Here is a 14,173-nt window from a genome sequence, read left to right on the forward strand (position 1 = left end):
TACTACATCTTGCCTTTCTTTCTTCCTATCATAATCTCTCCCTCTCTCTTCATCTTTTAATTACTACCCCAATCTAGGTATCAGTCTCCTTTCAGTTTACTTTTGATCTTACCTCTACCTCAGTTCCAACGCAAATTTGTTTCAGTGAGTAAATGCCCCTTACCAGTACATGCCCTGCGGCCAAAGTCACACTACTTTCTCAATGCTTCTGTGTATGCAACAGCCCTCCCTCAACCTAAATTCCATTACTAAGTGAAGATAAAGGTTAGGGATAAAAATAGGGAGTGAAGAGATACTAGGTATAATTGACGGAAGAGAAATGTAATTAACTTATTGTTACAAACAAAGCCTAGAGTTACTTAAAGAAGAATAAGGGCTCCCCTGGTGGCGCAGTGGTTGAGAGTCCGCCTGCCGATGCAGGGGACACGGGCTCGTGCCCCGGTCTGGGAAGATCCCACATGCCGCGGAGCGGCTAGGCCCATGAGCCATGGCCGCTGAGCCTGCACGTCCGGAGCCTGGGCTCCACAACGGGAGAGGCCACAGCAGTGAGAGGCCCGCGTATAGCAAAAAAAAAAAAAAAAGAAGAAGAATAAGCATATTGCTTAATGACCTGGAGACAACTCAAAAACAAAAATCAGAGATATTCAGAAGCTACTGTCTCTATGGATTAGTAGTAGAGGTAGGAAGAGGATCACACATTTTCCACTGTGGACTCTCGGCCACTACTAATTTTTAAAAATACATGCTTACAGGACTTCCCTGGTGGCACAGTGGTTAAGAAACCGCCTGCCAAAGCAGGGGACATGGGTTTGAGCCCTGGTCCAGGAGGATCCCACATGCCATGGGGCAACTAAGCCCATGTACCACAATTACTGAGCCTGTGCTAGAGCCAGAGCGCCACAACTACAGAAGCCCGCGTGCCTAGAGCCCATGCTCCACAACAAGAGAAGCCACCGCAATGAGAAGCCCATGCACCGCAACAAAGAGTAACCGCCACTGGCCGCAACTAAAGAAAGCCCAGGCGCAGCAAAGAAGACCAAATGCAACCAAAAATAAATAAATAAATTTTAAAAATACACATTATTTGGAAAAATAATTTTTTAATGAAGAAAATCAACCATGCTAATAATCACCTCAGCAGACTATTATCCTGAATTTGTTTCCTTATTAAAGTTTTGCCTTTGTTTTACCTCCAAGTCATGACATCTTAAGGTTAACTAACCGAAGATGAACTACCTCTTCTCCTCATATACACAGAAGTATGACATTATGCAATTAAGAACTAAAGTATCTGTAATGGAATACAATGATTTTTAGGGCCAATTAGATTTTGAAGTTAAAAGATCTTTTTCTATGGGTTGCATAAACCAAGAACAATGCTATTTATTCTATTCTTCCAAATATCAGGAAAAAAGTGTGTCCGGTGCATGTAAAGCAACTTCAGTAGAAGTCATGAAACCCTACAGTTGAACTTAGTTCATCAAAACATTCTATTCAATTCATACCATGAGGAATGGTTTGGATATACTTCCCTTGGAATGAAGACCTCACTCTCACCTGAACTGGTTTTCCTTTTCATGCTTGCAAAGGATCCCTCCATATTTCCTATTTTTAAGGAAAACAAGAATAGCATTTTAGGTCTCAAAAAGCTACCAGGTTTAGTAGGCACATATAAATAACAATATTAAGGGACTGTCCCCCCAAATAACCTGTGACTCTAGGTATTCAACTTATTTTAATTGATCTATTTTAAAAAAGGAGACTGGAAGTTCTCCTTTTCCTTAAAATTCTGTAATTCTATGAATATGGTTAGGAGATACCACTGGAACGTCATTAATCCTGTTCCTCAGTATTACTTAGAACAGGAGAACATTCATCTATCAATATAATACAAATAATAATGCATATAGCAAAGGAATATATATTTTTCACACACTAAAAATGAAGAGCTGAGGAATACAGTAACTAGAGAGCTGAATGTTAGCTGTGTAGGAGATAAAAGTCACTATTTGTTGCTCTTAAATAAAAATTAGGTATATTCTGTAAATGTAGCTAAGCTTTTACACTTAAGAGAGGGAGAAACAAAGTACTAGGTATATTAACTAAGTATGAAATACTCTGAGTTTCTGAAATTTTGCCCCATTTGATAGTGTTTGCCTTGTTTTATCTGTGTATCTTGAAAAAAGGCTCTACAAGTATCAAGTATTGTAAACTGAATATTTAAAACAGATTGCCCTTCTTGACTTTGGTCAACATCCTATTAAAAAGTAATTTACAGGGCTTCCCTGGTGGCGCAGTGGTTGAGAGTCCGCCTGCCAATGCAGGGGATACGGGTTCGTGCTCCGGTCCGGGAAGATCCCACATGCTGCGGAGCGGCTGGGCCCGTGAGCCATGGCCTTTGAGACTGCGCGTCCGGAGCCTGTGCTCCGCAATGGGAGAGGCCACAACAGTGAGAGGCCCACATACCTCAAAAAAAAAAAAAAAAAAAAGTAATTTACAATAAAAGATTAAGTAGATTTATAAAGTTGTGCTTAAATATACTTTTACTGAAATTCAATGAGGGAAAATGAACATAACATGAATACTTGAGTAGATAGTACATTACTGTAGGAAATACTCCTAAAAACTTCAGAGAATTCATGTTAATTCTTTAATTCTTTGATGAATGAGACAAAACACGTACCAAGTGTTTACTATCATTTCAATTTGACCACCCTGTGCTAAGGATTAGCATGAGCTCTCTCGAATTCCATTTGTTATCCTTGATTTTTAATATGTAAGGATATAGCTTGCTCCATGAAAAGAGCCCTTCATAAGTGGTATTCCAGTGAGAAGCAATTCCATCTCCAGGCTACAGTAACTCATAAGCCTGCTGAAAGCTGGTAATAAAATGCCCTAGAGACACAAAGTTAACAATCAGTTTGCCATATGAAATAATACAAATCCTAACCAACATAGCCTCTTCTAATTATCAGTATCAATAGAGGCAGAAGTTATCCAGAACAGTATAACCCAGAACTTGCTGAAACAATTCAGAGTCCTTGCCACTGTATAGGCACCCTTTCCAGAAAGATTTGTGTGCTTACATGAAAATAAATATTACTTTCAGTATCAACTACCTCTGGATTACTCTAAATTTTAGATTAGAATCTAGCCAAATAGTGTTATATTTTCAAATAGTTTTAATTAGAATTTCAACCTATTTTAAAATTCAAAGCACTAATATAATTTATTGCATTTATCAACATATACTCATTACTGTAAAACTTGCCTAGTAGAAATATCTACCTGGTTGTTTTTCTTGTTTAAAGCAATGTGGAGGATTAACTGCCTGTCTACTGATGAGCACCTAGAAAGAAGATATAAACCATTTTCAGGGGAAAACATGCATGCATTTATTTTTAAGAATTCCCAGTAAGGGGGAAAAAAAAATCAACATCTTTAAAAATGTGTTTATTTTTTTAAAAATCAGTTGTGTACAAAAGTGTTTCGTAGTTTTTAATTCTCAAGACAAATACCCAACCCTCCACCCCCAGCCCACCCTGCTTCAATAGTCTTTCTGGTAACCCACCCAATCTTCCCCTTACAGTAAGTTAACGGCTCAGAATAGATCCTCCTATAGAATTTATCATCACTAACAGATTGTTTAGAATAGAGATCTAGAGAAGCTAACAAGCAAGATTCTTTCTCAGTGAGGTTAATGAAAATCCCTATAATGGCAGTAGACTTCCAGCAGACACCACAACAAAGCACCATCAATTGCTGAAAGCTAAAAAATAGATATTTTCAATAGTATTTCATTTTCTATTGGAAAAGTCTTTAAATTACATTAAATAAGTCTTCTTCCCCCCAAAGAAATAGTCTAGCTTTTATTATGATGCCCGTAAAAAGTAGGTAACAGCAAGCACACAAGGATCATTTAACAGCACAGTGCAAATGATATGAATCCACTCACCCCCTAGGACCAAACCGATAAACTGTGCCACACCTGATTATTTACAGCAGCACTGAATATATACATATATATGTATATATTCAATGCTTGGTTGAAATAACCAAGCAAAAGGTGACACAACTTACATTTAGGTGATGATCACAGGTTTATGAGGGTAGATCAGTCCAATAGAGCAGTAACAAAACAAATGGGACAAGTGAGATACTGACATTCCCCTACCCTATGCCACAAGATTTTTGATCCATATTGCAACAGTGCAAACAGAACATGTGACATAATATGCAGACACGGCAGAAAAGCCACACTTGAAGAAAGTCAGTAAATACTTCAGTAAATACTTCAAGTTACCTTCTTCCCCAAGTGACAGCAAATAGCTGATGTTAAGCATTTATTTTTAACTGGTATTAAAAGAATGGAAATGCAAATTTTTTAAATCAATGGTTTGTACCCTGGAATTGAAATTTCTTGAACTAGAAAAAGTGATTAATACAACATCATTTTGTAAAACTCCATGAAATCAAGTTAACTGTAAACAGCTTCCCTTTCCTATCCAAACACTGTTTCCATCTAGGTACAAGAGTGTAACTGGCTCCAACTCTTCCAAGCCCAAATCCATCTTTAAAACACCAAAAAAAAAAAAAAAGAAAAAAGAAAAAAAAGAAAAGCTTTTGTTTCCTGTGCTAACAAGGATCGTGGAACATTATTATACCCCTATTGTAGAGTTTTAAGAGCTCAAATCAGGCATACACTTAGAGCCAAGAACTGCTTTTCACATTGATAAACTTACAAAGCAGCAGTAATACGATATGCTGCATTCTGTAGTGCATAAATAAGCAATATCCACTTTATCTGCCAATTTTTTCTTATACTTTAAAATTATTTTGCATAGTTTTAAGTGCCACCAGCAATCACAAACGTGAAATACTTCCAAAAAAAGAAAAATTATGTCTTTCATTCCATAGATAACTCTCCTCAAAAGCAAAATGGTCAGAATACAAACACACATATATATACTTGAACGTGTTATGTGTTTAAGTAAATCATAGTCACAATTCCAAACATTTGGGGGAGCCAACACAGAGCATCTGATTTAGTACCAGTTTCTCAAATATTTATATATCTTACCGTATACTTATTTGGGTCACAAATTGCTACTCATTCATTTAGTCATCTGTACTGAAATACTACATAACTAATTATTTGTTCTTTTAAAGGTCAGGCACATACTCAGGAAACAGACCTGATTACAGTAAAAGCCTATAGGAGTATCAGTGACTTGTATCTGTCTGCCCTAAATGGGATAAAAGTATTTATATTTTTTACCATAATTTTTGAGGCCTTCACAACACAAATCACAAATGATTGAGAATTATAAAAATAATTTCCATCAGGGTACCTCTTCCCTAGACCTGCACTTTTTAATGTTCTTTTTCCGAACATATATAAGACCACAGAAAAGAGCAACTGTCTTTATTTCTGTTTGGGAAATAAATCTACCTGTAGAAAAGTAGGAAAAAAACAAACAAACAAAACAACAGGAGGCGACAGTAAGAAAGGTACCAGAAAAAGAAAGAGATTATTACATTAAATGTAAATGAGGTAAATTTTAGAAATGAAAAATCCATTATGAAGAACCTCTCATACAAAATATTGTACTTTTCAATTTCCTGGGCATTGGGGATGTTGAACTGTAGTTAGATGAGTAAACCCTAAGGGGCTAATGTGCATAAAAGTCATAGGCAAGGTATAGCTGCCTCCAAGAGCAAAGTATATAATGCTTGACCCTTAGTAAATTCTCAGTTCTTTCTCTCTCATTTGTCAAACCACAGGACAATTAAATATACCCTGATAAAATAAGCAAATAGTAAACTGGGTAGAGGTGTCTGATATTTAAAATAATCCAAATATTACTAATATTACCAAGCCACCCACCACTAAAAAAAAAAATAATTCTAACCAACAATGGAACAAAACTGTCCACATTTTCACACAATTCCAACCTTACTTCAAAAATATAAAGAAAAGTACATGGTTTTAGCTATTTAAAATAAATAAAGAAAAATCTTGTTTCCTTTGGCATCTTTAGAAAGTAACTAAACTACAACAAAAGGAGGTGATTGTATAAAGAAATTTATACTTAAGCAAACATATAGGGGAAAAAACCAGCAACTTGTGTTTAGTATGGAATAAAATCAACTACAAGAGTTTACTATTGATTAGGAAAGCCTTACAAGTTTTTGGAAGAACCTCCACATCTTAACATTACAATATATTTAATAATGGTTCTTTTATTGCTTCTAAGATTATTGAGAAGTCAAATGAAATTATGCTGAATTTATGGTTCAAAACTATTTTCCAAACACTTAACCATTATAATTTAGGATAAGTAACACTTGAAGAAAGCAAACCTTTTATAATATGACTTTCAGTATACAGCCTTACTTTAATTCACTCTGATTCCATTACATTTTTGTAATTTTTGCATTGGTCCTGAATATGTAATAAGAACTGTGTTTCTATGTATAGAACAGCCTACACAAATCCATTTCACCCTTCATAAAATGGTCACATTAGTGTTTGAGCTTGCAAAACTAATAATTTTCAAACTTTTGAACTTAGAATGAAATGTAAGTTTAATACGTATAGAAAGTCTGACTATGTACAAGAGAAGGTAAAGTTTTCAATTCTCATATTATCAGAAACATCATAAAGAAAGCTAGATTTATAACACACTTCTATTCCTATGTGCATCTGAAGTATGTACAGTAAAACACCAACACAGCTTTCATGTGTCAATAGGGGGAAATGCAAGCAAGAGTGACTTTTAAAGGATCTGATAAAGCAATCTCTTATAAAGCCAAAATTAGGCTTAAAAAACTGCTAACAGTTGATTTCATCCTTGCAAGTTGTCAACAAAAAACTTCATCAGTTTAAAAATAGAAAGATGTTAAATTCACTGAAAAATTAAGCTGGGTTCTTTCATTAAATCTGGGAGTACTGCAACATCAAGTTTTTACTGTTTTTGCAAGAGAAATGAAACTGGCAGCTCCATTTTTACATTATTACTTACTTATATATGAAAGTTCTAAGAGTGAAGAATTGTGACAAAACATTCCAAATGGACAACCTAAAAATGGAGCAAGGGATACTGTCCCTCAGCACATTTCCCCACCAAATAGAGAAATTTACTATTAGAATATTAGCTGTGTGTGTAAGAGGGGAAAAACAGATATGGTGTCCCAGTCTGTTGACAAGGACAAAAAGGCTCTGAATAGGTCACCATCTTCAATTCTGAATAATCTCATATTTAAGAATTCTCAAATGCTTAAAATGGTGGTCTTTTCAGCTACCCATCCTAAGAAGTCAAGTACAAGCATGCAAGTAAATTCACAGGCACAGAGGGTCCATGTTAAAAACAGTTAAGGTAGCTGTGATGCAACACCAACAATTTGAATGGCCCTGACACACTCAAAATATTATCTTAATTATTCAACAAAATCCTGAAGCAAACTCTTGCTAGTCTTGGTACACTGCTAAACACTAAAGTAGCATGTTTTTTCCATGGTTTTAGCTTAGCTCAAAGAATTTTTACACTATTAAGTAAGAAAAAAATTAAAGTATTTCCCCTTTTTAAATTTACAGAGACGTTTAATTAGCTTTATTTACAGAGCAGAGATTTTTTTCAGTCTCCAATGGTGCCTAGATAACATCATTAGGCAAGAATGCCAGTTTAAAAGAAATCTACGCAGAATCCTAAAAATAACAGATGTTGATGCTCCTCAAGAAGGGGCAAGCTTGACTATATCAGCAGCTCTATGTCTCAGTTACTCAGAAGCAATTCTGTTGCAGTCTCTACATCCCAAGATTTTGAAGACAAGGCCACTATTACTGCATTCTGTAGAAAAGAAAAGGGGACAAAATAAATAAATAAATAAAATCTCAAGGAAATATTTTTAAAATACTGCATCACCCACTGTCTTTATATTAAGAAACCACACCTTGTTTTTTCATTTTTAAGTTACCTTGCACTTCATAAAAAGAAGCTTCTAAAACCAATGACTGGAATCAGCCAAAAAAAAAAAGAAAGATGACTGGTTTTAATAACAAAGTTTGCTTATCAAAATTAGATTTAGGGTATTTTTTTGAGCCACTTTTGTCAGCCAAGGATTTGCAGCAATAATTTAATGAATAAGTAAAAATCAACATGCCTTTATGTACTTACCCTATCAAAGCCCATAGCACATAGGTTTTCTATTTTTTTGGTGTATTCTGGACTAGAAACTGGTGCTCCAGCATACACATGTGCCCAAAGTCGAGCTGTCTGTTTGAACATTTCGGGATTTTGTTTGTACTATATGGGGGAAAAAAATTGATTGGCATGACAATGCAGTTATAATATTCAATATAGTAACTCATCTCTTAATTGCCTAAAAACCTGATTTTTCTAAGTAAAATGTAAATAAATGTAGATTTGATTTTTAAAATGTGACTGATTCACTTTCCACTGCAAACAAACTATGTCACTCAAGAAAAGACTGTTTATTTAACCTGAAGCTGTGATTCACAAGTTGCACTGAGGAAAGAAAAACAAAAATAACGTTTATCAACTTTAATCTCCAATTTCAACAAAGTAGCAGAAAACTAATACTGAATGGAGTTATTAGAGTTGTCTCTAAACACTGTGCAGTGGCAAACGTTATAGAGATAAACAGAATTACTAGTTTCTAAAATTATGTGGACATTAATAAATGTGACCAACTTCTGTATTAATCATAGCTCAGGCTAGAATACAACTTGACTTTGCTGTTTTGCTAGAGCTGTATTAGCGTACAGTGATTTAAGAACACCCCATATGCAAAGTCCTAACTTACAGCACATGTTTTGAGATGATTATGAACTCACCATAGAGTACTTTTTAAAAGGTAAGATTTTCCATATGCATTGGAAAGAAGTAAATTTATTCTCAAATATTCTGGGACTACCATTAGTTAATAAAGCCAAGTATAAATTTAAAATATTAAATTCACTTTAATATTTCTTCTTAAGATGTTTTATACACATTAAATATTTCTATACATTAAAATGATAAATCTAGTTTCTACCATTATTAAAAGGAAATAAGTCAAACTACTGAACAGAGTTAGAAGAAAACTGAGTCCAACCTCAACCTTTGAGGCTCAGAACTCAACAGGAAATCAAAGCTGGAACTCAAGCCATGTTTCTGACTATCAAAAATGAACCAAGAGGGCTTCCCTGGTGGCGCAGTGGTTGAGAATCTGCCTGCTAGTGCAGGGGACACGGGTTCGAGCCCTGGTCTGGGAGGATCCCACATGCCACGGAGCAACTAGGCCCGTGAGCCACAACTACTGAGCCTGCGTGTCTGAAGCCTGTGCTCCGCAACAAGAGAGGCCGCGATAGTGAGAGGCCCGCGCACCGCAATGAAGAGTGGCCCCCGCTTGCCACAAATAGAGAAAGCCCTTACACAGAAATGAAGACCCAACACAGCAAAAATTAATTAATTAATTAATAAACTCCTACCCCCAACATCTTAAAAAAAAAATTCTTAAAAAAAAAAAAAAGAACCAAGAGCACACATATAACATGTTAAACCATAATTCTAAGCACTCTAAGGCAAATAATACTAGAACACATTAACAAGGATATATACAACATAAGGAGTGATGAACTTTTCAAAGGAAAGGAAGAAGTTTCTAAGAGGAAATGTTTTCTTAGGCAGAGGGAAAATGGCAGACTGGGTGAAATGACATGTAGGAATGACACCATCTTGAACAGCGTGAGTTTGAAGAACAGTAAGAAATTAGGAGATGAAACTGGGTTTATAGACAGTTCAAATCATGCAGGAACTCTTCAAACTAAACAATATGGACTTACCAAGTAGGTGATAGTAAAGCTACTAATAGGTTTTTAACAGGAAAGTGGAATAAGATTTACACTTTTATAAAGCTAACTGCTATCAGTGTAGAATATGAGGGAAAGAAGAGGCTGAGGTAGGGAGCTCCATCAGAGCAGTCAAATGAGAAATTTTTAAACATGTGAATTAAGGCAATCAGAGAAGTATTACGACAGAGAGATACTGGGATTCGAGAGAAAAGGAGACACAGAGAAGTACTCCAAGTCTGTGACTGGGATATATAAATAAGCTGATTATATTACAGGAGGATGAACAGGTTTATAGGTTTAAGATTCTGCATCCAGTTTTGGGAATGCTGTACTAAGGTACCCATGGAATATTCATATAGACCTCTCCACTTCCAAACAGGCTCTTGGGCTCAGGACAGAGGTCAAGCCTTAATACTGTTATCAACATACAGGTGGTAACATCAGCATGGATATGATCATCCAAGTGAGCGTATATAATGGAAAGTGAAAGAAAAAATGTAAGAACTGAGAAAGTATATTTAAAAAGGAGGAGAGGTAATTCCTTGGTGGTCCAGTGATTAGGACTCCGCGCTTCCATTGCAGGGGGCACGGGTTCAATCCCTGGTTGGGGAACTAAGATCCCACAAGCCGTGCAGTGTGGACAAGAAAAAAAACAAAAAACAAAAACGGAGGGCGGGGCCTGGAGGGGGTGCAGCAGAGTGGGGAAAGAAGAGAAACAACTGTAGGAAGTAGGAGGGAACAAGCACAACTACGAAGACAGGAAAAGAGAGTAGTATCTCAGAAGTCAAGAGAAGAAAAAATTTCTGGGTTAAAAAACAAAAATAACAAAAACACACAAGGCTCAATAAATCCTACTGGTTTAGACCAGGGGTCCCCAACCTCCAGGCCGCGGACCAGTACCGATCCTCGGCCTGTTAGGAACCGGTCCACACAGCAGGAGGTGAGCAGCGAGCGAGCAAAGCTGCACCTGCCGCTCCCATCGCTCGCATCACCGCCTGAACCATCTCCACCCCACCCCACACCCTCCACCACCGGTCCGAAGAAAAACTGTCTTCCACGAAACCAGTTCCTGGTTCCAAAACAGTTGGGAACCACTGGTTTAGAGTATGGGTTGGCAAACTTTCTTAAAGGACCAGAAAATAATTATTCAGGCTTTCAGACAATATTGTCTCTTTCATAATTATTCAATTCTGCCACTTGTAGCTGTAAACAAATGGGGGTGGCTATGTTCCAATAAAACATTATTTACATAAACAGTCAGTCTGGCAGTAATTTGCTAACCTCTGCCTTGGAAATCAAAGATCACAACTGAAAAATATTTATTCCATTTGGCAATTACAAGGTTTTTGATAACCTTCACCATGCAAATCAGTGCCTCAGTTGGAGCTGATTAACATTATCAGGGAAGGATCATCACTGAATTAAGAGACAGATAAATGGATACACACATGATAAAGCACATGAAGTAAAATGTTAATCATAGAATCAAGATGGTAGGTAGATATGTGGGTATTCATTGTGTAATTCTTGCAACATTGTGTGTTTGAAAACTTCATATGTTAGGAAAAAAGCATCTACCATATAAACAATTAAACTACTGTGTTAAAAAAAATCACAAAATTAGGTTTTCACTATTACATCTGATACAATAATCTCACAGCAGGAAAGGAAACCATTTCCAAATTTACTTTCAATAGACGTATGCTTCTGTTCTAACCACTGCAAACCATTAAAGTAAACACTCATAGGTAAGTACAAGAAAGTTGTTCAAAAGCAGCTACCTTACCTGATTTGCTACTACTGCATCTTGTGGATCATCTGGTTCTGCAGCTGCCAGTAGTGCTTGCAATGACAATAATACCGTGCGGAGAGTCATTGCTGCTGCCCTGAAATTCAAAATAGGAAGATATCCCAGTTAAGAACACTTTGCATGACAAACCAAAATAGAGGTTTTCTGAATAAAACATGGAAACTACTGAAGCTAAAAATAATCTAGATTTTATCTTAATCATATAATTAAGTCTTAGAAATCTATAATTATATATCTGCCTGCCCCCCCCCTTTTTTTTTTTTACAACAAATGAGTCCTTCTATTTCTTAAGACAACTCAAATTGCCCTTAAGTGGCTTAGTTTTTTTCGTTTTGCCCGTGTTGTTGACATATCCTTCTGGTCAGCTTTATCTACTGACTTACCTTCTATCCATTTCTCTAGACACAAACTTAAAATAAAGTGATAAAGTAACATGTGAAACTTCCTTTCTGTGCAATTCTAAAAACAAGATACCATCAAGCAAATATCCTTTACTTTCAAGAAAGCATAAAATTACTTGGAGGGCATTATGCTAAGTGATATGTCAGATAAAGAAAGACAAATACTATATATGATAGCACTTAAATGTGAAATCTAAAAAATAAAACTAGAGAATGTAACAAAAAAGAAGCAGACTCACAGACAAAGAGAACAAACTAGTGGTGAGCAGTGGGGAGAAAGAAGGAGGGAGGGGCAATATAGGGATGGGGTGTAAGAGGCACAAATTCTCAAGTATAAAATAAGCTACAAGGATATACTGTACAACATGGGGAATACAGCCAATACTTTATAATAATAATAAATATATATTATTTTATAAGTATAAATGGAATATAACCTTTAAAGATTGTGTATACTATATTGTACACCTGTAACTTATATTGTATACCTGTAATTAACATAAAATTGTACACCTGTAACTTATATAATATTGTACAGCACCTATACGTCAATAAAAAATGAAAGAAAATTTAAAAACCATTCTATAACATTCTGAAAAGGGAAAATTTTTTGCTTCATATACATAATATTCATGCCTCTAAATGTGTTTATAAAGCAAATATTTATCTAGAAAATGGTATCTACCTAACCAAAAAGGACTCTTGGTATTTCTGTTAAAAAATTACTTGACCAGTTAATGTACAAATATTTCTGAATACAATAGTGAAATAGCATAGTAGTGAACTATTTTAAATGTTGAAGATTATTTTTTTTGAGATGATCATATGGTTTTCATTCTTCAATTTGTTAATATGGTGTATCACATTGATTGATTTGCATATATTGAAGAACCCTTGCATCCCTGGGATAAACCCCACTTGATCATGGTGTATGATCCTTTTAATGTGCTATTGGATTCTGTTTGCTGGTATTTTGTTGAGGATTTTTGCATCTATATTCATCAGTGATATTGGGGTCTGTAATTTTCTTTTTTTGTAGTATCTTTGTCTGGTTTTGGTATCAGGTTGATGGTGGCCTCGTAAAATGAGTTTGGGTATGTTCCTTCCTCCGCAATTTTTTGGAAGAGTTTGAGAAAGATGGGTGTTGGCTTTGCTCTAAATGTTTGATAGAATTCACCTGTGAAGCCATCTGGTCCTGGACTTTTATGTTTGTTGGAAGATTTTTTTTTTTTCGGTACATGGGCCTCTCACTGCTGTGGCCTCTCCCATCGTGGAGCACAGGCTCTGGACGTGCAGGCTCAGTGGCCATGGCTCATGGGCCCAGCAACTCGGCAGGATGTGGGATCTTCCCGGACTGGGGCACGAACACGTGTCCCCTGCATCAGCAGACGGACTCTCAACCACTGCGCCACCAGGAAAGCCCTGTTGGAAGATTTTTAATCACAATTTCATTACTTGTGATTGGTCTGTTCATATTTTCTATTTCTTCCTGGTTCAGTCTTGGAAGATGATACCTTTCTAAGAATTTGTCCATTTCTTCCAGGTTGTCCATTTTATTGGCAAAGAGTTGCTTGTAGTAGTCTCTTAGGATGCTTTGTATTTCTGCTGTGTCTGTTGTAACTTCTCCTTTGTCATTTCTAATTTTGATTTGAGTCCTCTCCTTCTTTTTCTTGATGAGTCTGGCTAAAGGTTTAGCAATTTTGTTTATCTTCTCAAAGAACCAACTTTTAGTTTTATTGATCTTTGCTATTGTTTTCTTTGTTTCTATTTCATTTATTTCTGCTCTGATCTTTATGATTTCTTTCCTTCTACTAACTTTGGGTTTTGTTTGTTCTTCTTTCTCTAGTTCCTTTAGACGTAAGGTTAGATTGTTTGAGACTTTTCTTGTTTCCTGAGGTACACTTGTACTGCTATAAACTTCCCTCTTAGAACTGCTTTTGCTGCATCCCATAGGTTTTGTATTGATGGATTTTCGTTGTAATTTGTCTCCAGGTATTTTCTGATTTCCTCTTTGAGGTTTTCAGTGATCTCTTGGTTATTTAGTAACATATTGTTTAGCCTCCATGTGTTTGTGTTTTTTACACTTTTTTCCCCCATAACTGATTT

The 14,173-nt window shown here is 36.0% G+C and overlaps 1 protein-coding gene across 2 annotated transcripts in view; it reads right to left on the reverse strand.

The window, feature by feature from the left end:
• Positions 1-6,570: 6,570 nt before the first annotated feature.
• UBE2K (ubiquitin conjugating enzyme E2 K) overlaps positions 6,571-14,173 on the reverse strand; it is a 75,180-nt gene continuing 67,577 nt past the window's right edge. For both annotated transcript variants that reach the window (XM_060110881.1, XM_060110889.1), the window contains 3 exons: positions 11,643-11,742; positions 8,178-8,306; positions 6,571-7,850 (listed from right to left, as the gene is read on the reverse strand). In XM_060110881.1, coding sequence (XP_059966864.1) covers positions 7,776-7,850; positions 8,178-8,306; positions 11,643-11,742 — 304 coding nt within the window. In that variant the 3' untranslated portion in view covers positions 6,571-7,775. The remainder of the gene's footprint in view (positions 7,851-8,177; positions 8,307-11,642; positions 11,743-14,173) is intronic.

Source organism: Mesoplodon densirostris, chromosome 1 (genome assembly GCF_025265405.1).
Source record: "Mesoplodon densirostris isolate mMesDen1 chromosome 1, mMesDen1 primary haplotype, whole genome shotgun sequence".
In the NCBI taxonomy this organism is placed as follows: domain Eukaryota; kingdom Metazoa; phylum Chordata; class Mammalia; order Artiodactyla; family Ziphiidae; genus Mesoplodon; species Mesoplodon densirostris.